Source organism: Dermacentor variabilis, chromosome 3 (genome assembly GCF_050947875.1).
Source record: "Dermacentor variabilis isolate Ectoservices chromosome 3, ASM5094787v1, whole genome shotgun sequence".
In the NCBI taxonomy this organism is placed as follows: Eukaryota; Metazoa; Arthropoda; class Arachnida; order Ixodida; family Ixodidae; genus Dermacentor; species Dermacentor variabilis.
Genome location: NC_134570.1, coordinates 168,476,927 through 168,500,301, shown reverse-complemented (window position 1 = coordinate 168,500,301; position 23,375 = coordinate 168,476,927). Strand labels below are relative to the sequence as shown.

At 46.6% G+C, this 23,375-nt stretch overlaps 1 protein-coding gene across 1 annotated transcript in view; it reads left to right on the top strand.

Annotated features, from left to right (window-relative positions):
• The first annotated feature begins 698 nt into the window (after nt 1–698).
• Nucleotides 699–23,375, top strand: part of LOC142576508 (monocarboxylate transporter 12-B-like) — a 70,898-nt gene continuing 48,221 nt past the window's right edge. Inside the window, exons 1-2 of the mRNA XM_075686661.1 lie at nt 699–847; nt 1,144–1,265. Of these exons, the coding sequence (XP_075542776.1) occupies nt 1,203–1,265 (63 nt within the window). The 5' untranslated portion in view covers nt 699–847; nt 1,144–1,202. The remainder of the gene's footprint in view (nt 848–1,143; nt 1,266–23,375) is intronic.

The following is a 23,375-nucleotide window of genomic DNA, read 5'->3' as shown; positions in this document are numbered from 1 at the left end:
AAAAAGCTACGCTTTAAGATGGGCTCAAGAAAGGTCCATAATAATGTTAAATAGGCAACGTGTCCGAGTATAAAGAAACTACAGGGGCGGCATGCTTGTTGTTGTCCCTGAATTAGTCATTTTTGCCATATAGAGGATGAGACATCGTGTGCCTCTAGTACGTACGACTTAGCCCTTACCGCTCTACGAGCGCCCGTCAATTCTGTTGAGCGACTCAGCCGCCCAGACAGGCTGGCGCTTACAAGTCGGCATTGCCATCTTCCATAGTATGTAGCTTTCGGTCATTGCCAAGGAATACGTGCATAGTTTGTTATTAATAGGTCCAAAAAGCGAAGCAGCATTCAGGAGGCATTCAGCGTTGTTTGTGCACTTCTGCTTGTTAGCCGACACGTTCGCAGATAATGCATTCATATTTACTCTGCCCCGTGTCGTTAGTTTCCCCGAATACCGTTGCTAAGGTAAGCGGTACAGCTGCTGTGCTTCCCTTGCCATCCATGTAGCGGTTTGTGCCAGACTTATTCGAGAGTCAAAAATCGTCTCTAGTTCTGGCTGTACAAATGGCGGGCTGCACCTGCACAGTGCGTGAGTACGAAACGAAACAAAGAAATAAATTTTAAAAGCGGAAGTGCGCACGTTGCCTTTACACGGAATGCAATAAATAAAAAAAACGCAACCGCTACAATTTCAGATCTGATGACTAGTTCTGCGCGGTAGCATCGTCGCAGCTATCCAGTCTAGAATCGTACTACGCAGACCGTGTATCCTGTTCCGATTCGGACCCATCATGAAGGCTGCTCCTGACGAGGTGCATATCTTCAAACTAGGGCAGTACTGCAGCTGACAAAAGGTGCCATTTTTTTCTACATATTATTGTAGCATGTGACGTTACGAAAACTTGACTTAACGTTTATTACGGAAACGGTTGTCATGGTTCTCAACTGCATTGTGCTCAGGGCGAAAAGGAACCGTATACGGATGTTTGTCGAGGCTGTTGGCGTACTCAAAAATACGAGCATGGACCCAGTGTGTAGTGATGCGCCGTACCTCACTACGTACGCTTTCTTGAATAGAACTTCGCCACGCTGAACTAGTATCTCACCGACAGCGACAAAAACAAAACAGATGTCTCATCCTGTCCTACAGATGACTCTACTGAACTAATGGAAAGTTTAATGCATTCGCCGCTCCATTGACGGTCTCTAATGAGTCATCCGCAGCGACATACAGAAGCCAACGCTGGGGCAGACGAATCTTATGGTGACTCTGTAAGTATGAACTTCCTTGTTTACACATCATTGAAATACTTCTAAATATGAAATATAGAAGTAACAATATTATTAAACTTCGAGCTGGGCCGTGTTAGAAGAAGAACAAAGAGAAAAAAGAACTTCAGCAGCAAGGGAAGATGCCATATCTCTTCAATAATCAAACAGAACATATGCCAGAATTTTTTATACAGTTTAGTCCGAAATACACCCATCTGGTTATTTTTGATTACACCATGTGAGCTGCGTGTATATTCATTAAAACAGAAAACTTCCGTCTTCATTTGTTTTCATTTGCTGTGTGATTGCAACTGTAGTCTTTACTCCTGATGAACGTTTAGGTTGCCGGTACCGTCGTATGCGGAAATATTGCAGGAATAATCAGCGTTCACGAATACCTTCTTCCCCACCGTTACTTAGCACTGATATGACGTGTGCACACTGGTTATGCATAATTTCACCGAACGAAACAAAAAGAGTCATTTCTGATTCGACGCCTTCTTGCCATTAGCCCTTGGTTATTGGTCAAAAGTTTTCGGGCTGCACCCACTTCACCTGCCCCTCACGCGACGTCACAAAACCACTAAAACTTACTGCGTCAAAGTGACGCGTACGCAATAAAGATGCATTAATATGCCGAACAAAACTGAATTTTCTTCTGAACAGCCGCAGGCTGCCCTGTTCCGAAAGGAATAAAAGATGGATGCCACCGATAGCTCCAGCACTGGCTAATCGCCCCTGCCTGAGAGCATGGGTTTATTTGCATGTAATAAAACTTTTTGCGAGGCCACGTAACGTTTTCGATAACTTTGGGCACGTTTAGGACCTCGCTCTGCCAATTCTTCTTTGCTGAGGATCCGTTTTAGCGTCATTCTCAAGCTTCCGTTGCATGCCGCCGCGATTGTCAACGAGCCACCGAAAGCTAAGTAAGAGAAAGCGGACCAATGGCAGACGCCGGCACCACCCTCTTCATCTGGTTATCGATATTCAGCGCAGTGACTCGGCCCCATCGAATCCCTCTCCACTTGAGCATGCTACTAGCCTCTTGTGAGCCAATTAGATAAGACAAGCCGCTCAGTGCAGGCAATGTTATTCGTTTTTCAAGGAAACAAAAGTGACCTCCAATGAACGAGGGGAACATTTGATTGCTTTGATCAGACAACCCTGCGAGTGACCGCCTGATGCTTGCGTCGGCGGATACGCATATTTGACATCAGGAAATTGGAATAAAAACATATTGGAATAGTTTTACGTTATACTGCCCCTGAGAGCTACAGTGCCTAAAAAGTACCATAGAGGCCACAAAGTACTAGCCCTTTCTCAGGAAGGACATTGTTGTGGGTAGTAGTAAGTGCAGAGGCTCTAGCTAGGATAGGATAGGAATAACGTTATCAAAATTCCGGCAACCGACGGTTTAATGCGTCGTGACGTTGGCCAAGCGTGAACAAGGAGCTATGTCCTACTCTGCACTACCCCAGTTCGGCCGTTCTATTTATTTATTTTATTTATTTAACAATACTGTAGGCCTTTGCACAGGCCCAAACAGGAAGTGGATTGTACAATATACACACACGAGCATGGGAAAAACAGGAAAAAAGAAAAACAAAAAAATATATAAAGCAAAAAAAATGCCATACAACAGCACTGGTATACAACGCAAGACACCCTTTTTTTGTTTCACATGAATCAGGGAAAAGGTACTCAAAACAATTGCAATATTTGTCGTATAATATTCTTGTAGTTATTGTGGATCTATATAACACCACTACTCAGCACATTGCAATATTTACATTTGAAATGCAATCACACGTGCACTAGTGTCCAGTCAATCAACCAACGCATTACCTTTAAACTATGCGCTCAACTACTTTCATGAACAGCCAAAATATGACTCCAATTTTGCGACAAAGCCATCCACAGAATCTGAGTCTACAATTTCCTTTGGTAACGAATTCCAGATTTCAATTGCCCATGGGAAATATGAATAGCTGAACGTGTCGCACTGTGTCGGATATTGCCTGATGTGTTTATTATGACAGGTTCTATTGGAGTGTCGGTGTGGTGGCTGCACGTAATCTCTCTTATCTATATTAATTTTGTCATTACATAGCATAAAAAGAAATTTCATGGCAGCCACACGACGCCGACAAACAAGGGTAGGCAGTGCTGCCTGGCTTCTAAGAGCACTTACGCTTTCGTGTCGAGAATACTTATGGTAAATAAATCGCAACGCTTTATTTTGAATGCTTTCTAATTTCTGTGAGAGTCCTTTCTGGTGCGGGTTTCACACTATGCTACCATACTCAAGAATTGGCCTTAATAAAGTTCTATATGCTGTTAGTTTCACGTAGGATGGTGCTGCAGTTAATTTTCTTCGCAAGAAACCGAGTGTTCGGAAGGCCTTCGTGCATGTATTATCGATATGGGTATTCCATTTTAACGCGCTTGTAAAGGTTATGCCTAAATATTTTACTGTGTCAGTTTGTATTAAATCGTTGCCGTTTAATGTATAATTGAACCTAAAGATCGACTTTCTATGAGTTATGGTCATATACTGTGTTTTCTTAAGATTAATTTCCATTCCCCACATGTCACACCAGCGGGCTATATTGCTTAGTGTAGTATTTAGTCTAAGCTGGTCCTCGATTCCTTGCACGCTTGTATAAATTACCAAGTCATCGGCGAAGAGCCGCAATTTTACTCCATTTTCTGCACAATCAGCGATGTCGTTAACATATATGAGAAATAATAATGGCCCCAATACGGACCCCTGTGGTACCCCTGAATAAACTTCGAGTTGGTCCGAGTCATAATTATTTATAGTAACATACTGAGTTCGGTTTGACAGATAGGCTGCTATCCATTCTACTACATTGTGCTCAATTCCGATAGACTTTATTTTCTCGATTAGTTTACAGTGCACGACGCGATCATAAGCCTTCGAAAAATCAATAAAAATAGCATCAGCTTGGAATTTGGAGTTATATATTGATGCGAAGTCATGTGTTATTTCTAATAACTGTGTTATAGTTGACAAGCCTCTTCTAAAACCGTGTTGCTTAGGATATAATATGTTATTTTCTTCTAAGTATGTCATAACGGCTTTACTTACTATGTGTTCCATTAATTTACAGCTGCAACAGGTTAGTGATATTGGTCTATATGTTTCCACGTGTAATTTATTGCCTTCTTTATGAATGGGTATTACTTTGGCACATAGCCAATCCTTGGGAAGAGAGGCTGTACTCAGCGATTCAGAAAAGATAATTTGCAAAAAGGGAGACAGCTGCTGCGCGTATCGTTTCAAAAATTCATTTGATATATTATCGGGCCCCGGCGCCTTCTTGGTGTCTATTTCCAAAAGCAAATTTAAAATGCCCGACTCTGTTATCACAACTCCGCCCATCCGGGTGTCAGCGGCTGTCACGGGCGCACTCGATATTGGCCAGCGCGTGAAAACGGATTGTAAATAGGTGTTAAATGTATTTGCTACAACGCGCTTGTCTTCTATGACCAAACCTGCGACTTCTATTTTACTGCTCACGCCTTCTGGCTTCGACAAGTAGCGCCAAAACTTTTGCGGTTGGTTCTTTATGAAATTCGTTAACTTATTTGAAAAGAAGTCGTCTTTTGCAGCTTTTATTTCTAATTTCAATTTGCATGCCAGCTCTATTATCTCCGCACAATTTATCCTTTTTCTTCGACGTCTTTTTAGTTTTCGTTTTAGGTGAATTATGCTCCGCGTGATCCACGGTGTTTTCCGCTCAGTTCTTTTGAATTTTGTTGGTATGAAATTATTATCGCAATGCATTATAGCCTCTTTTAGTTTTATCCAAAGGCCATTAACGCCTCCGCAGGATTCAGCTGAGAAACCATCCAAGGTTTCCTCTAAGTAGTCAATAACACTCTCATCATTAGCTCGGCTATAGTCCTTGAAAGCTATTCGAGATGGTTTGGTCTTACACCCAGTGCTCATACGCAGAGTAAAAAATGTTAGAACCAGCATCTTATGATCTGAAATCCCTTCTTCAACGCGTATATGTGGTTTTATCGACTGCGATACCAAAGCAAGATCAAGTACTGAACAGGCATTTCCTTGGACACGCGTAGGTTCATTAACAATCTGTGATAAAGAAAAACTAAACATTATGTCAAACAGGCGCTCACAGTTTCTTGCATCTCTGTTGCCGATAGTTAACTTATTCCAATCTATCCCAGCTAGATTAAAATCCCCAGTTAATAACAGCTTTGTACGGTTATTAATTTTGCTGTGTAGGTAATCATGCACTTTCAAAAGGTATTCCTCAGGCGCTCCAGGATGTCTGTAAATAGCACCTATTAACAATGACGTATTATCAAACTGAATTGTGCACCAAGCACTTTCATGGTTAGCTATTCCAGGCTCTTCTTGAAATGTTAAATTGCTTTTTATCATAATAGCTACGCCGCCGCCTCGGCCATCACGATCTGTACGTATCAATGAATATGAGGCAGGGGCAATTTCAGTATCATGTATTTGGGCATGTAGCCATGTTTCGGTAATTATTACGATGTCTGGACTATACAGTATGATTATCTCTTCTAATTTGTCAATTTTATTAATTACACTTCGAGCATTCAGGCATAATATCGAAAGTGGCGCAGAAATCCGTTGTGTCTTGTTACCTTGTCATTTCTTTCTGCGTTCTTTCGTGCTAACCTGTGCCGATGACGAGGTGTGGGAATCACTTAAGGTAGGTGCAATGTTTCTTGTTATTTCTACTCTGGTGCGTTTATCGGGATCCCACGTGTAAATACGTCCGTTCAGTCTTAGTTTATCAAATGATAGTGATGCTTTTGTACCGTTTGCCCGTTCAATTGCCGTTGAACGCCACAAGTTGGATCGGATGTCTCTTATTCTTTTTGAGAAATCTTCTGATATTGATATCGGTGTGCCCTTGAGTTTGTTACAGCAAGAAAAAATTTTGGTTTTTTCTCTGCAATCGAAAAGACGAAGAATGATTGGGCGTGGGCGCTGACCGTAACGATTGCCAATCCTATGAATTCTTTCAATAGATTTAACTTCAAGGCCGAGTATATCCTTGAATATACCTTCTTTTATTTTGTTTTCTAGTGTTCTCGCCTCCTCGTCTGAGTCTTCAGTAACGCCATAAATTACTAAGTTATTTCGGCGACTTCTATTCTCCATATCATCCACTTTAATAACGAGTTCATGCATTTGTTTGTTCATGCTTTTGCAACAACTTTCACATTCCGATATTCTTTGTTCGCATTGTCTGAATCGAGATAGCTCATCCTCAATGGCCGTCATTCTTGTTTGTATACCGGCTACGGTTCTTTCCACTTGCTTCAAGTTAGAAGCCAAATCCTTCAATGTCTTATTTGTTTTACTTTGTTCTTTTAGTATCTTCTTCAGTAAGTCAGTGTTCGTGCCTTCATCACTTTCTGAGTCAGAGTGCGGTCCTGGATTAAGTTCTACATCTCCTGACATTAGCAGTAACAGTCTTATAACATCACAACATTCACACACCAAACCAGCAAGAAATCGTGGACTCGGTAGCACCGTCAGGGTGATATCATCATCTCGAACAGGATATACGAAATACTTGTCACCAACCTGTGCAGTGAAAAAGACGTGCATGAACATGTGTCCCGAGACGGTGCCACCAAGTCCACTGAAGGGCTCGGCATGAAGATCTGCTTTTATATCCTGGGGTGGAAGTGGGTCTGCTGACGTCAATGGCTTTGGTAGTTGATAGCCGCATTCCTGAGCGGCGTCCGTGCTCAGCAGGTCCCGGAAATTTCCTTGGAATGGCCGCAAGGTGACAGCCATTGTTGACTGCTTACTTCCCGGCAAAGCATGCGTGGTTGATCCGAGGCTAGTACCGAGTTGCCACCACGCAATCTGTGCAGTGAAAAAGACGTGCATGAACATGTGTCCCGAGACGGTGCCACCAAGTCCACTGAAGGGCTCGGCATGAAGATCCGCTTTTATATCCTGGGGTGGAAGTGGGTCTGCTGACGTCACTGGCTTTGGTAGTTGATAGCCGCATTCCTGAGCGGCGTCCGTGCTCAGCAGGTCCCGGAAATTTCCTTGGAATGGCCGCAAGGTGACAGCCATTGTTGACTGCTTACTTCCCGGCGAGGCATGCGTGGTTGATCCGAGGCTAGTACCGAGTTGCCACCACGCAATCTGTGCAGTGAAAAAGACGTGCATGAACATGTGTCCCGAGACGGTGCCACCAAGTCCTGTGGTGGATTGTGAGGCTTGTGCTTTTCGAGCGCACCCCGGGTATACTGGACGGTCTATATTTGAGTGTCCTTGTCTGCAGCTAAATGCTTCCAGGAACGCTGGCGTAGGCGCAGCGCCCCCAATAAGAAAATATAAACAAATTAGGGTATTTATGCCGCCAAAGAAAAAGCCTAAAGCACGAAAAGGCTTTGTAGTACGTATTTGCCAAAATGGTCGATTCGTGTACTTAACCGCAACCTGGTGTTCTGAAACAAGACTACGTCGTGGTCGTCCAAATGGTCCCGTCAGAATGCCCTGCACTGGCCGCATCTTAGTGTTTTACGAGACCACATGATAGACTCCTTTCATGAACTTCCTGTTGCCGTTACCTTTGTAGCAGGGAACGTCCAGCAATCATGCGGGGCATGGTACATATCGGGGACATAACGGAAAACATTCAGGGACTCCCGTCTTCTAAGGCTTTGCTACGCCAAGCAGCAGCCGGCTATATAGTACATATATGAGGCGCAATCACGGAACGTCTAACCACGACTGCGTGTGCCTGCGTTACGGTAACCCTGGCAAACATATGGCGGTGTGATGAACTTTTCTTCTTCTTCTGGCCCGCCTCAGGTTTTAAACATGAGCAAGTAGGTAGTGGGGTGCGGCTTAGGAGATGAGGAAGAGAAGGTAGAAGATCGTATGCCAATCATGTCAGAGGATCATCATCATCATCATGATCATTATCAGAAATCATTTTATAACTATCAATGGTATCGCTCACGTTGCCCTCAAGTTGCTTCGTACAAGAACTATCGGACCCATTAAATGTTGACTTATGCCAGGTGGTCTTATCTAATTGCTCTAATCCAGTCGCTAAAGTTGAATTTTAATATATTTTCCCTATTTTTCCGAACAATGATAAACATTCTTCCATCAATATCTGAGTAGTATTTTGGAAGAGCACTTCGCACACCTGGATACAACGACCAGTATAGTAACTGAGGCTTCCGTCTGTAAAGAAAAGGCAGGTGTGGGCATTGTATCACGACATCAAAATTGTTTTTTTTTCATTCGGCTACCTGACTTCACGCCTATTCTTCAGGCAAAAGTATTGGCGATTGTCAATTCTTCTCCGTGAGCAATGTGTATTTAGGCCAGTCGATGTGATGAAGAACTGTAGTAGAGTGTGACTTGCGTATGCCGTCGATCTATGCAGACGATATATGCATTTGGTCATCAGGAGCGACGCGTCCTCAGGTGCGCGCCAGACTTCAAAAAGCGGCCACGCTAACATCAGGTTATCTTCGAGCACGAGGTCTGGAGCTGTCCTGCGAGAAGTGCTCTATAGTCGCTTTCACGCGTAAAGCAATGAAACCGTACGTTATTAGAATTATTGGGCAGCCAATTGCCTACGAGAAGACGCACCGCTTTCTAGGAGTGATAATAGATCGAGACCTTTCCTGGAGTCCTCATATCTCCTACCTAATGGACCAAATGAGCAACTAGTCGCAGACATCCGACTGCTCCACCATCACGCAATCAACAAGGGACACAACATCATCTACCAGTGGATACCGGGTCACTGTGGAATTTCAGGAAATGACAGTGCGGATGACGCTGCCCGGTCGGCTCATGATGGTGCCCAGATTATACCCATACCGCTGTCAAGAACAGATGCAGCCACAAGTCTTCGCTCCCTCGCCCGCGAGCTTACGCAGAATCTGTGGAACACCAGTGATTTCACGAACGCACGTCTCCACAAATCGCCCCTTTACAGAGGAAAAAGCTCTAGGACATTGGTCCAGACGGGCTTCGGCACTCAAGGCCTTAAGGGCTTTGTTGAAGTTTTTAAGGACATGCGAACTGTGCGACCGCCTTTGAACGTTGTAGCGCGTAGTTTCGCGTTACTGTGTGAATTTTCTCTTATTTTTTCCATTTTTTTCCTCTTCTTCTTTCTCCTTTTATTCCATTTACCCCTTCCCCCAGCATAGGGTAGCCAGCCGGTACTTACACTGGCTAACCTCCCTGTCTTTCCTCTCCTTTGTCTCCTCCTCCTCCTCCTTGGCGATTGTCTTAACTTAACGCAAATTACCATCACACCTGTCATCAGCCGTAATCTTAACTGATTTCCTGTCTGTTCTTCACTAACCACTTCCAAATTGTCAGAATGATTAGAAATTTTCTATTCTCTTCTCCCAAGACACTTACATCTCGTTCAGGTAGTGTGCGTGCCAGGCCACAAAAGGCTAGCCTTAAACGAATATGCAGATGCACTCGCAGTGGCATCCCACGATGCTCCTATAACCCCCATTTTACCTACGTCCACTTTCATCGCTGTGGCGCGATTCAGAATATACACTGCTGCAAATAACTTCGAGCAATCATCGCTGTCAACTTCTAATTTCCCGCATCTCAATTTTCCTTGGAATAGTAAATGTTGCTCCACTAGAAAAAAATGAACCAACGATTATGAAACTACGGTGTTGGGTCCCCCACTGAATGCTTACTTCCACAGGTCTGGTTTGGCTAGATTGCCTTTGTGCCCTTTATGAAGTGAAAATGAATCTATAGAAGTACCCTTCCTAAAGCTTGTCCTGGTTTGTCTCTTCCCACAATTATTTCCTGTAGGGCTCCCGTAGTCGATTACAGCCACAGGAACGTTAGTAAAGACATTTGCATGTTTCTGCGTGATACATAAGAATTGCATGCTAAAATTCTTCTGAATACTTATTATACTCAAAAAGGTCTTTTTATTTAATATTTAGAAAATTGATTATTCATATCTGGAACAGTAAACCGTTTAAATCCCATTTTGGAATTTATTTCATTCCACCGTAATTTATTTAAATATGAAAACAGTTTCTTGACCGCCCGATTCATGGCCGATCCCCCAATGTGGTTTTCGCGCCATTTCACTAGGGAACATGAACAAGATCAAGTGAGGGGACGCACAAATAAAACCCCTGTGCTCTTAACTGTGCCTGGTGGTTCCACAGTTATTGGTGACACGGACTAAATGGATGAAACCCACACCCCAGACGACCTTAACTCCGCTCCTACTACCTATGCAACCAGTCCGGTACCGTCTGCGGGTGTTAAGCTACAGCTGCCATTACGTTGCCACAAATATGGCTCGCCGATTCCACGTTATTTTTCATACAATCTGAGAACAAGTTGCGCAGTCATCGCGTCACTTCGAAGTTTCTCAAATATGAACTCCTGCTTGGCCGAGATACGCGGCATACTCGTACAGCAATATACGGCAATTAAAAAGGTTCTTCTTTGCCGTCTCGTCCCGCCTGCGCATCGGCATACTCAGCAGCTGCTGAACAATGAATACCTCGGTGACCGACGTCCAACTTAGTTTCTAAGTCACCAGAAACACCTCATTGGTGACCGACTAGGCTCTTTGGACTCGGCCAATTTACGCGGGTTGTTTTTGCGACGTCTTCTAGCCAATGTGCCCGTGGCTCTCTTCACAGCTAAGCACAAGCCCTTGTCGGAACTCGCCGAGCTGGCAGACAATATGATGAATGACGCTGTGGCAGTAAAAAATGCTGTCAGTGTCTCTCCACTTCCTGAACTAGATTCGCTTCGGGAAACACTAATATAGCTCGCATCTCAAGTCTCCGACTTGAGTCAGCAATTGCCAAACACTCATATCTTCAATGACTTACCCTACCCAACTCATCAGCCTCTCACATCGCGTATGCAACGGCCAATTTACCAACCGGAGGGCAATTTTTCAGCACAGAGCCTGTGCTACTACCACTGATGTTTTCGTACGGAGGCTCGATGGTGTGTTTCACCCTGTTCGTGGCACACGGGAAATGCTCAGGCAGATCGTCAATAATAGCGGCCGGAGTTCATGGCCACACGTCAAGCAGGCTTTTCTGTAGAACCGACCTAACCACAGGACTGCGTTTGTTGGTAGACATTGATGTGGACGTCAGCGCAATTAAGGCGTCTAGAGCAGACGCGCAAAGTCTACCCACCTACAAGCTATCAACTCTTCCTTCATCGCACCTTACGGACAGAAGTCTCTTGCCCTGAATCTCGGTTTAAAGAGAAGGTTGCCATAGCTATTTTGGATAGCAGACATCTGCTATGCTATCTTAGGCGTCTGATTTCTTTAGCCATTTTCATCTGCTCGTGGAGACGAGCCGCTGTCAACTGGTGGATATCATCACGGGTCTGTCTACCAACGATTTTCTGTCGTACACTATTGCTCTCGACCCTACTTTCATTAAACTTTCTACCTCACCATATGCAGCTCTACTCAACGAGATACGGAAAATTACCACACCGTCTCCAGTGGATAAAACCTCTAAACGCGCTGTAACCCATCGTATCGTTACCCCAACCCCACCCGCTCACTGCCTCCTCCGCCGATTCGGTCCTTATACACTTGGAGTTCCGCCGCAATGAATTCGAGCCTACGTTGCAACTGAAAATCAGTCGTCTTCATCAAACTCAGGGTCGTGAGCACTATATATGGTGCCTAGGAAGAACAATGATTGGCAACCCTGTGGTGATTATCGCGCACTAAACGCGGTCACTATTCGCGACCGCTTCCCGCCAACCAATACACAAGATCGTCCGCACAGAATCGTCAAATCAAACGACCCATGGTTTGCTCACCGACAGATCAGGTGCGAGTCTTGAACTAAACGCGGTCTCTGTTAGGAATTCAGATATAAGCAACGCACGCGGGTTTCTTCTATGTGGACGCCGCTTTCTGGACAAAAATTTCATCCCTAGGAATCAATGTGGCAGAATGGTGGCTTGAAGCTAACAGTTGGTTGCTAGATTTGAAAGTGATAGGGGCCAGAATATACGTCAATTGTCCTTAGAAGCTAAAGAATACATTGTTGCGCCAAAAAAGGAAAAAAAATAAAGAATTGGGAAGGAAGAGTACGAAAAGACAAATTGAGCGCTGAGCCGACACACTGATTGCACAATAAGACTCAAATGGTTGATGTAACTTGAAGTAGACATGGTACAAAAGGGGCCCACTGTACTAGAAATGTAGTTGAGTAGAAATTGTTGCTGGGTGAGTTGGTTGGGATCTAAGAATACATTGTTGCGCCAAAAAAGGAAAATAAAGACTTGGGAAGGAAAAGTACGAATCAATCTTTTTTTTCGTACTCTTCCTTCCCAAGTATTTATTTTCCTTTTTTGGCGCAACAATGTATTCTTTAGATCCCACCCAAGTCGCCCAGCAACAAGTTCTACTCAACTACATTTCTAGTACTGTGGGCCCCTTTTCTACCATGTCTACTTCAAGTTACATCAACCATATGAGTCTTATTGTGCAATCAGTGTGTCGGTTCAGCGCTCAATCTGTCTTTTCGTACTCTTCCTTCCCAAGTCTTTATTTTCCTTTTTTGGCTCAACAATGTATTCTTTAGATCCCAACCAACTCGCCCAGCAACAAGTTCTACTCAACTACATTTCTAGTACAGTGGGCCCCTTTTCTACCATGTCTACTTCAAGTTACATCAACCATTTGAGTCTTATTGTGCAATCAGTGTGTCGGTTCAGCGCTCAATCTGTCTTTTCGTACTCTTCCTTCCCAAGTCTTTATTTTCCTTTTTTTGGCGCAACAATGTATTCTTTAGATCCCAACCAACTCGCCCAGCAACAAGTTCTACTGTCCTTAGAATATTGTAACTGGCACATTTCACGGAGATACCAAGATTAATTTATAAATAAATGCATGCGCTTGCGTTTTTCCTTCGTCACATCGTCATCAACGACTTATCACTGTATCAGGGTGCCAACATTCTACAGAACGTACAGGGTAATGAAACTTCTTGGAATTTGAAAAAAGAGGACCACTATGCCGCACGCTAGTCGCATCTGGTAGGTTTTATGGCAGCTGCAGTTGTTGTACCTCATGATCTTGTCTAATAAGCAGGCGTCCTATAAATAAGAGTCGCAGCAGAGAACGCAGCTAGTCAGTAATAAAACATATAAACTACAGGAAGACATAAATATCGCAGAGGACGTGATTGTTAATTAAAGCGACTCTATATCTCAAAGCCCCGGTCCCGTTCTCTTGCATTTAGAAGAAATCATTGCTGTGTGAAAATTACAGGTGAACCAACGGTTGGCAGCGTTGAATTCGAGGTGCATAAAGGTCGGGTAATCTTCATCGCTGTTTTTAAAATGTTTAGGTGCGTTTGCCAGGATTTCGTTTACACGAGCATTGAACGCCTACCAATTCGCAGGCATAACGGTGACCGAGTGCTTGTCGTTGTTTGAAAATCTCTTGTTTCTTTAAGTGGCGCTTCATGTGTATACCCTTACAGTTTATGTGAAACTTAGACTTTCCACTGTTATCATCCGTTCTGTTGTAAATAGATTAGTAAAGTAAAAGCCTTTACAGTATGTACTGATAAGTTCACTGATTGTTTCTCATCTGTAGGGGCAATAGAGATGCATCACTCCATCTTGTTTTATATAGTACTGTTCTAAAACACATACATAATTTAAACACTCACTTGACATTGTTAGTGACTATTTTAGCTACTTTGCAGCAAGATATACCTAACGTTTAGCTACTTCTTTTACTCAGATCAGTCAGAAACACTTCGCTGGAGACTCTCTGTGGGACATTTCTGTGGAGTATGCGGACTAATTCAATTCGGCTCTTGTTTGTACCAATGTTTTCGTGACGATTTTTCATGATTTCTCGAGAATTTTTGTGAACAACGGCTTCGTGAAGTTGCAAGGACTCTGTGGACCCTTTCCTGGACACTTTGAGTGTTTATCTCTACCTTCTACAGCAGTTTTACCATCGTAGCTCGGCCACCGCATCGCTAGCCCTAACGAGGGGAACCTCTAATCCGACGTGGAGAGCGCACGCTAGCGAGGCGCCGCTTCTGGCACGTCGCTCTCTCTTCCACGTCGTCGCCGGTGCCGTTTGGGCTGCAATTTTTGTGCTCAGATATGGAATACGAAGTGTCCGGGGAGGGCATTGCCGTGGAGGAAATCACCCCGGATCAAGGCTGGCAGACAGCCACGTCTCGCCGCGCCGCAGCCAAACGTGAGAGCGTTAACCATACTCCGCCATATGGCGTTTTAAAACGTGGAGGACCTAAAACGCGCGGCCGTGAAAACGTTAAAAACACCATCATCCGCGCGAGCAGAATGACGCCATTGCCAAAAGATTATGTTCGTATTATTTTAAGGCTTTGTGGGGGACTTAACATAGCAAGGGTTGGCCCTGCGGTGGTTGCCGACGCCATTGCCGCCTCGGCCCGGCACAACATTCCGACACGCTATGCCCCAACAATACACAGAATATCTTAGTGGCAAGCACTCCGCTCAGAGAAAATGCTAACCGCTACGTGCGAGTGAAGCAAATTTGCATCCAAGGCGTTACCCACGAGATCAGCGCCTACGAAGCGGCACCACTGTCCACTTGCAAGGGAGTCATCCATGGGGTCCCCGTGCAAGACGAGCCGATGGACATGGACTCAAAAATCGTCAATGACAGAAATCCACTGGCAGTGGCCGCTAAGCGCATAGGCACCACCACCGCAGTAATCGTGGCATTCGACGGCCATCGAGTGCCCAATTTCGCGCGCTACGGAACGGTTTCATGCAGTGCACGCTATGTCGCAGGCAAGTCGATATATGTTACGCTTGCGGTCAGCTCGGCCAACGTGCGGACGTGTGCCCGAACCCCAGGGAGGTAATCTGCCGAGGCTGTGATGCCCCAAACCCCAGTCGGGAGCACCACTGTGTACCCAAATGTAAGCTATGCGGCGGCCCCCATCTCACCTCTGACAAAGCCTGCAAGGAACGCTACTACATTCCGTATGTGGTGCGACGACGACGATGTAAAAGAGCACGTTCGGCGAAGAACGGCAATGACTGTACTACAATGCCCAAGTCCGCCGTCGCTGCCACCGAAGAAGTCTACCCGCACCTCCCTGGAGGTGCCCGGGCCGCTCACAACAACCGATCCCAGACCAGATCCATGGGCCGATCCCGGAGGCGCTCCAGGTGGGCATCGACATTTTGGAGCCGACCCCAGGCCCGCTGCTGTGGTGCACCGCGCGGCGCATCTCGGGACCACTCTGTTTCTCGCTCCAAGTCCGGGCCCTGGTCCCATTCTGGCTCCCGTTCTGGATCCCGCTCCGGGACCTCCTGTCAACGATTGTCAAGCTCACCAGCAGCAACAACGAGCAACAAGAAACGAGGCACCCTCACCTGGACGGACGTCGTCCGGGGAAAAAGAAAAGACACATCATCACAGGTAGGGTAGTGCTCACTCCCAGAGCACGATACAGACACTAACACATCTGAGGTAGCGTTACTATAACGCAAAAACGCCGCTATGAAAGAAACAATCCTCAAATTTACGGACGCGATTGCCGAACTACAAAACGAGAGGAGGGCGCGCGCAGCCATTATGCCCGCCGCCGAGAACGCCGCCAAGGCAGCAGCTACGTCTCCACCACCTCAACCTGTTAGCGTTGGTAGCGCCGACGGCGAGACCACGCTCAAGAAACGCGCCATCGCTCGTACCCTACCAGAACTGAAACCCGAGTTAGACGGGATTAAAAGTACGCTGTCGGCAATTAAAGAGAGGCTCCGCTTTCTATGAGAGAATATGGCCCACCTACAGTCCACCCTCACGGCCCACGGTAATCGGTTGGGGACATTCAAACATTATCTGGAAAACGTCGTAGCCCTCGCCATTGCCACTGGTAAGCGGGTCTCGCCACAACACCCCACGCCCAATCCACCCCCATACGCGGCCCCCTTCCAACCATCGGGCGCCCGGGGCGACCCCCAGAAGCATGAAGATGGCCAGGCCAGATGAAGTGTTTCGCATCTGGCAGTGGGGCTGCAGGAGTTTCACTGCGCGGAAAGCCTCCCTGCAGCAATACCTACTCAGCCACAACGCCAAGCCTTACGTAATCCTACTTCGATTAACACTTACACACACCGCCACGTTCGCCGGTTAACAGCGGTTAACCGGCCTCGAGGGAGGACGTGGTACTGCCACGCTCGTCTCTAAAAAGCTCACCTGCTTCCCAAACGATCTCGGCACGTCCGAGGTGGATAACATGATGATGGAGATTCTCCCAAGCGACGCATCCCGACAAACTGTACATCCTCAACGTGTACAGCAGCCCTAGAATAAATATTCAACGTTTGCGACGCCTATTCCAGAGAGCCAACCGTCTCGCAGGCTCAAACCCGGTCGTGATAGCTGGCAATTTTAACGCTGCGCATCGCATCTGGGGTTACGTGTATGACACCACCAAGGGCACCACGCTGTGGCAGCATGCGAACGACCCGGATCTCACCCTAGTGACGGACAAGGCATTCCCTACCAGCATCGGCACGTCAACGCACGCAGACGCGACCCGGGATCTCGGCTTCGTAAAGAACCCAACCGGTGCCAGCTTGGCAGCGAATCTTGGCAGCGATTGTCTCATACAGGCAATGCACTTACACACCATCGTCACGAAGCCCAAATCGTACACGTGGGTCGACTGGGACCTCTTTTGCAAGACTCGCTCCTCACGACTCCCTCCCGACACTGCCGCGAAGCTCAAGACGTGGACGGCTCAGCTCAAGGTCGACGTCGGTAAGGCCACGACAACATTCAGCACGAATATGCCAACCGAGAAGATGGACAGCCGCCTCGCCCACTTGCTTGAGGCCAAACAGTCTCTACTGACACGATGGAAGAGCCAGTGTCTCAACCACAGGCTCCTCGAACGCACTGCAGAACTGAACAAGACCATGGCGGAACACTGCAACACCCTAGCCAAATAGCAATCGGACGAGGATGCAACTCGGTCGATGGAATGGCCCGCAACGGGAAGACGTGGAACCTCCTCAAACACCTGCTCGACGACACGAACCAGCGCCACTCGCTCACGAAAGTCCTCAGCAAGTGACAAGCTCAATGCACTTGTCCGAAAGTAGTAAAGCGGGCCCTCGGGCTCCCGTTCCCCACGCCGACGTATCGACTCCTCGAGCTCGTGGTGCACAATACGCTCGAAGAGATCGCTGAGGCTCAGGAGAGAGCGCAGATGATACGACTGACGATGACCAAGACACATCCTGCGCGAACTCGGCTACTTACAACCGAACATCCCGGATCCAGCGGAGTTTACGCCAGTTCCCCGCGAGCTCCGCGACCTGATCCCGATCGCACCCATTCGGCGAAACGTACATCCGGAACACAATTGAGGCAGGCGCCTAGCCCGGGTGACCACATTCCTCAAACGCATAAACAAGAAAGCGGATGCCGCCGTGGACGCCGCAGCCTACCGATGCAGCCAAGCCTTCGCTGCAGCCGCGGTCTCGTCCTCGCAGCGGACCGCAAACGCCACCACATTACTCACACGCGACCCCGAGGTGGCGCAGCAAGTGGCCATAGCCCTGGCAATGCTCGACCACAAGCGAAAGACAATATTGAGCGACTCGAGACCGGCCATCAAAGTGTTCGAAAGAGGAGACGTCCCCGAACAGGGTTACGCGCCCTCCGTGGCGCTGATGCGAGCACCCTCAAACACCACACCGTCATCTCGCTTCCCGCCCACCTGCGTCGAACGCCGGGCGCCCCACCCAACCTCAACGAGGCATCTCACGACACTGCGCGCACGCTTACCGACCGCGCCGTCACCCCCGGTCAAACGCGTCTGGATGAGTTCGAAGCGAGCAGGGACGCCCCATTGACGTAAAATGAAATCACTAAACACTTTTACTTCGGACGACGTCTCTTTCCGCCCCCGCACCCCAAACTAAGCAGGCCGTAGGCGCTAACGCTACACTTGTCACAAACACATACCTGTCCCAACTCCGCCACCTTATACACATCTACCCGGACGTCTACCCCGATGATGCCTGCCGCTCGTGCGGGGTCACGGCGACAATCGCACGCGCGCTGTGGGAGTGCAGAAACGCTCCGCCCGGCTCTACCTCCGACAAGTGGGAGAAGACCCTGCGAAGCTCGCTCCTACAAGACCAGCAATGACCTTTCCAACAGGCTCGCGAAGTGGCCGTAAGGTACTCCCTGTCGGTCCCTGCGTGGAAGACGCCCACTGAGCGCTGACGTGCGTCCTGCAGGGGCGTTATTAAAGTTTGTCCAATCCAATTTCGGTAAACTGGCATACCGCAAGCGTGAGCAGCTGAGTGAATTGAATGCACGGCCTGTGAGAGGGCACAGCCAGTAGAACTCCGTGGCTAAATAAAATTTTAGTTTTGCGCATAGTGTCCATATTTCGTACATGAAAATCTCGCGTGCCCTTAGGCTTCGCGACATTTACCAGCTGCTAAATTCACATAAACTAAGGGTGCGCAAGAAGAAAGAGTTTGGAGGGTTTTGATGCAGGCCTCATTCGTAGCAGTGGTCACAACGAAGGATGCTTCGTTTTTCTAAAAATTAGCTGTGTCTCGGGAGCTCACATTAAACGCAGATAGCATTGTTATTTATCATTAATAGCTTTTGGTTCCCGATGGCCATAGCGATCACTGTCAAGAAGAGCGCACAGCTGCAGGAAGCAAGACGCAGGGAATGTGGCACGTGCTGAACACTATCGAAAACAGGCCGATTCACAACAACTCGGGCTCAGGTAACGGAAACCCCAAATTGCGCTCACTCCCAATCCACGCCAGCTGTCCAAAATATGTAGCAATAAAGGCTAAATCATTGGCTTTCGAAGGTTTTCGACCCTGTCATCCTGATAAGGGATCTAACTTATGCAAAGCCACAGTGCAATTTCGCCATTTATTTTCAGCGCTTGTTGATAAGATCGCCTCGTACTCGCAGAGGCTTATTTTCTCATGTCGAATCACTTCCTGCACCAAGGACATTAAACCCAAGTCTATGATAGAGCAGCACACAATGTCTTGTGTTTTCTTTTCCGTCTACTTTACCACTCAGTGCTAGAACACCTATTTCAGAGAGATACACCTGTTGGAAAATGCGCTGATGCTTGAGTACACTTTAACCAATGGCTAAATATGTCCAAATGAAGACGCATACGTCACGCGTGTGATCCCATCGTGACGGTGGATCACAGTGAGGTTAAGAGACATTAATTTTTCCTCACGTATGGGTTGAATTGTACATGCCGGATCACATCCGCACTATAATCAGCTGTTTGTGATTATCAGTGAAGGAATGATGAACGATGCTTTGTTTGATGTTTGTTCAAATGCGCTCACTTAATTTTTTCTCCTTATTCACTTCTGTGTAGCTCAACGCTCCTCGCTCAATGCCAGCTCGGGTCCTGTCTTTCTCACCTACCTTCCTTCTCCACATTTGGCTGCTTCTGTTGCCGGGTTTTGTTCTCTGTAGCGGACTTCTTAATTTTTCGTTGCCGACACCACTTCTTGCGTCTTGTTCGTCTTGCCTAGTGGGCGACCCACCCAGTGACACATGTCCATTTTTGGGCATGGGCCAAGAATGTACAGATACCCAGGGCCACTTGCCGAGTTTCACATACCTGGCGTCCTAAGTTGTCTACTGCGTCACATATCCAGTCGCGCAAGGTTACTAGCTCAAGTGATTGCAAGCTCGGCATGATGGCAGCAAACAACCAGCATCCACACAGTCGGAAGCAGGGGCAAGGAAAGCTACACTTTAAAAATACTGCATGACAGGTGAAAAAGAAAGTTGTAGGTATACGTCGTTTATAATTTGATGCAGGATTAGTCTAATGTTTTTCTGTCACAAAATATATTTGCGCATTCTCGTCCGAAAAGCGAATTATTCGCAGCAATAGCAAAGTTTGTATTTGCACACGAACTCCTCGGACAGTGTTCGAACTATATGGAGGCGCGGAATGGAACACTTGCTGAGCAAAAAGATCAGTGCCCTTGCAGTTACCAGGCCTCTCACAACGCTGGTGCTATGAGACCTCCAGTAACGTTTCAGAGATTGCAGTGTTTGGTGCACGAGTTGTGGATGTCAGGAAACCGTCGGTGTTGGTCAGTGTCTATTGAGATATTACACTCATCACAGCTATTTTTACAGCGCTAAAAGCAACACAAGGCACTAAAGAGAGGGGGACGACGTGCTACTCACAACTACATTTTTTTAAAAAAGATAATACGTACATATATATCCTCAGTCAACGCCTGCGCAACAAGCACTGTCAGGCATCAAGTTCGGTGAGATAAGGCTCTTTGAACAAACTTTTTTTATGGCTTATACAAAGATAACGACGTTTCACTCACACAAAAGCTGCCTTTCTTACTGATATGAAATGCTTCCGTTAATTCCCTAGCTTTCATATTTTTGCGTCTAGCGAAAATTCGCGCGTCAGAAATGTATGCCTCACAAAAACGCGACGGGCAGTTTCTAATATCCGCTTGTATATAAGGGCTCGCTTTATTTTGCTGAACGTTTTGTTCATGTTCCCTGATCCGCTCATTTACACAGCGCTCAGTCTGTCTTATATAGGAATAACAACAGGAAAAGGGAATTTCATACACTACCCCTACGGTTAATTTCATGCAGTGTCGCCCATGACTGGTTCCACAGCCTCTTTCTATTCTTTTTCCTTTCCTTTTGCTATCCGAGAGCAAAGGTCTCCGAGCCTCCTAGGAGCTGTAAGCTTTTGTAAAGCTTGAACTTCACAGATGCTATGGGCATTACTTTATCGTTATTCAGACAGCATGGAAAAGGCTTACATTGTACGAGTGAACTGCCCGAGGATAATTATTTACTGTTTTTAGATGTGAAAATTGGAGTTCAGTTGAGATCGCTTTTGTTGTAGTTATTCGTCGCGTGCAAAGAAAGGGCTTCTGCCATTCGACTCCTTCCGTTCGGAACTAGTAAAAACAGGAATTGTGTCTTGAATCCGCGATCAGTAAATCTTGTATTCACAACACGGATTCGAGTTTCTAAAACCAATTGGCGAGGCTGGCTTCAGCTGGGTTCCCTGGTTCGCTTGTAACGGGGGTTGTGGAAAGTCTCGTGCAAGGAATGGCTGTGAGAGCTGGGGCAGAGGTGCCTCAAGAAAAAGTGGTACCCATGGCCGTGCCGTATGTGCACAAGTTGTGCCACAGCTTGAAGGAGACAGCGAGTAGGCATGGTGTCCCGCTAGTTTTTACAGCTCCTAGGAAGCTCGAAGGCTGGAAAAATGATAAAAAAAGGAAAGGACAAATAAAAAAAGAGGCTGTCGAACCAAGCATGGGCGAAAATTCTTGAAATGTGCCGTAGGGGTAGTGTATTAAATTCCCCTCTCCTGTGGTGGTTCCTGTATAGGACAGACTGGCGCTGTGTAAATGAGTGGATCAGGGAACATGAAGGAAACGTTGAGCAAAATAAAGAAGGACCTAATATGCCGTTGCATATTAGAAACAGCCCCTCGCGTGCTTGTGAGGCATACTTTTCTGACGCGCGGATTATGGCGAGAAGCAAATATACGAAAGCTAGCGTAATAATGGAAGCACTTCATATCACTAGGAAAGGCGACTTGCGTGTTCTTGAAACATCGTTATCATTGTATAACTAAAAAAAAGCTTCTTGAAAGAGCCTTACTTTGCCGTAATTGATGCTTGAGTGTGCTTGTTGTGCAGACGCTGACTGAGCGCATATATGTACGTTTTTTTTTAATGCAGTGAAATGCTGTGAGTGGCGCTCGGTCACGGTTGTCCTCTCTTGTGAGCGGTGTGTTTTTTGTTTGGCGCCTTAAGAATAGGCATATTGAATCAATCCCAACTTGCCCAGCAAAAAGTTCTCTTAAGCCGTATTTCTAGTATAGTGGGCCTTTCTATATGCGTGTCATCTCCGTGTTTCATTGACGACTGAATTTCACGTACCATCGTAGACCCCTGTCGCGCAAGGAGCATCGCTTTCTGCATCAAGAACGAATTAGTTCCCGTCGAAGTGAGTGCCCTCGTTCACCCGGCGCTACCATCTTCGGGACATGTGAAACGAATTAGCATAATTCTCAGGTTGGAGCTATGGCGCCGAATTCGCCTCCTTAACGACCTTCTTCGCACCGCTTGCCTGACACAATATCAATGCCTGGCTTTCTAGATGGAACATTCGTTCTATCGAGAGATTGGCCTACCAGATGACAGAACAACAACTGGGAGGGATTTCGCAGCACCGCGAACCCCACCCCTTCCAATAAATAGTCGCGAATGAACGTTGGCATCGTAGAGTTGATGTATATGATTTGAAACATGCATACAATTCAGGTTCTCTTTAACGCGATGGACGACCGTGGGTCACCTCAATATTAAACCACAAAGAAACCCCTTAAACCAGAAGGATAAATACGATTGTGCAGAAAGCATCGACTATGATTGTCAATATAGGCGAATAACCCGCACGAAGAAAGCGACAAATTAGGAAGCAAACTACCGGGCCGAGGAGCGAACGACAGACGGGCCATGGAATATATTGTTGGAATATATTCAAGTTGGTAATTAAACGCTATACATCTAACAGTGATGCGTTGGTTTGTGTTATTAAAGTCAATAGCTTTCATTGTCTCTTTCGCCCGCGGTGGTCTGTGACTGGTCGAGGGTCGGCCGACAGACTTGATGTAACGTGCCGGTGCTAAGGGCGTGTTCTCTAACGCAACCGTGATGCGGGGCGCGTTAGTCGCGGAACGCCATATTTAGAGGTCATAGATGCACGTGCTGTTGAATCTAAGGTGCCGCAGTTTACATGCGGTAGTGGTGCACTCGGCAAGAAAAACGTTGGTTCGTTTGAGCTGTTGGATTACATTGAAAATCATCGACTATGGCTTGGGCTCAATTTCTGTCCTACAGGACGTGTATTCACATGTAATTAACTTGTATTCACTTGTAATTCGCGTGCCCCAGAGGTGTCAAAGTAAATATCATGCATATTTTTCATATTTGCACATTACGCC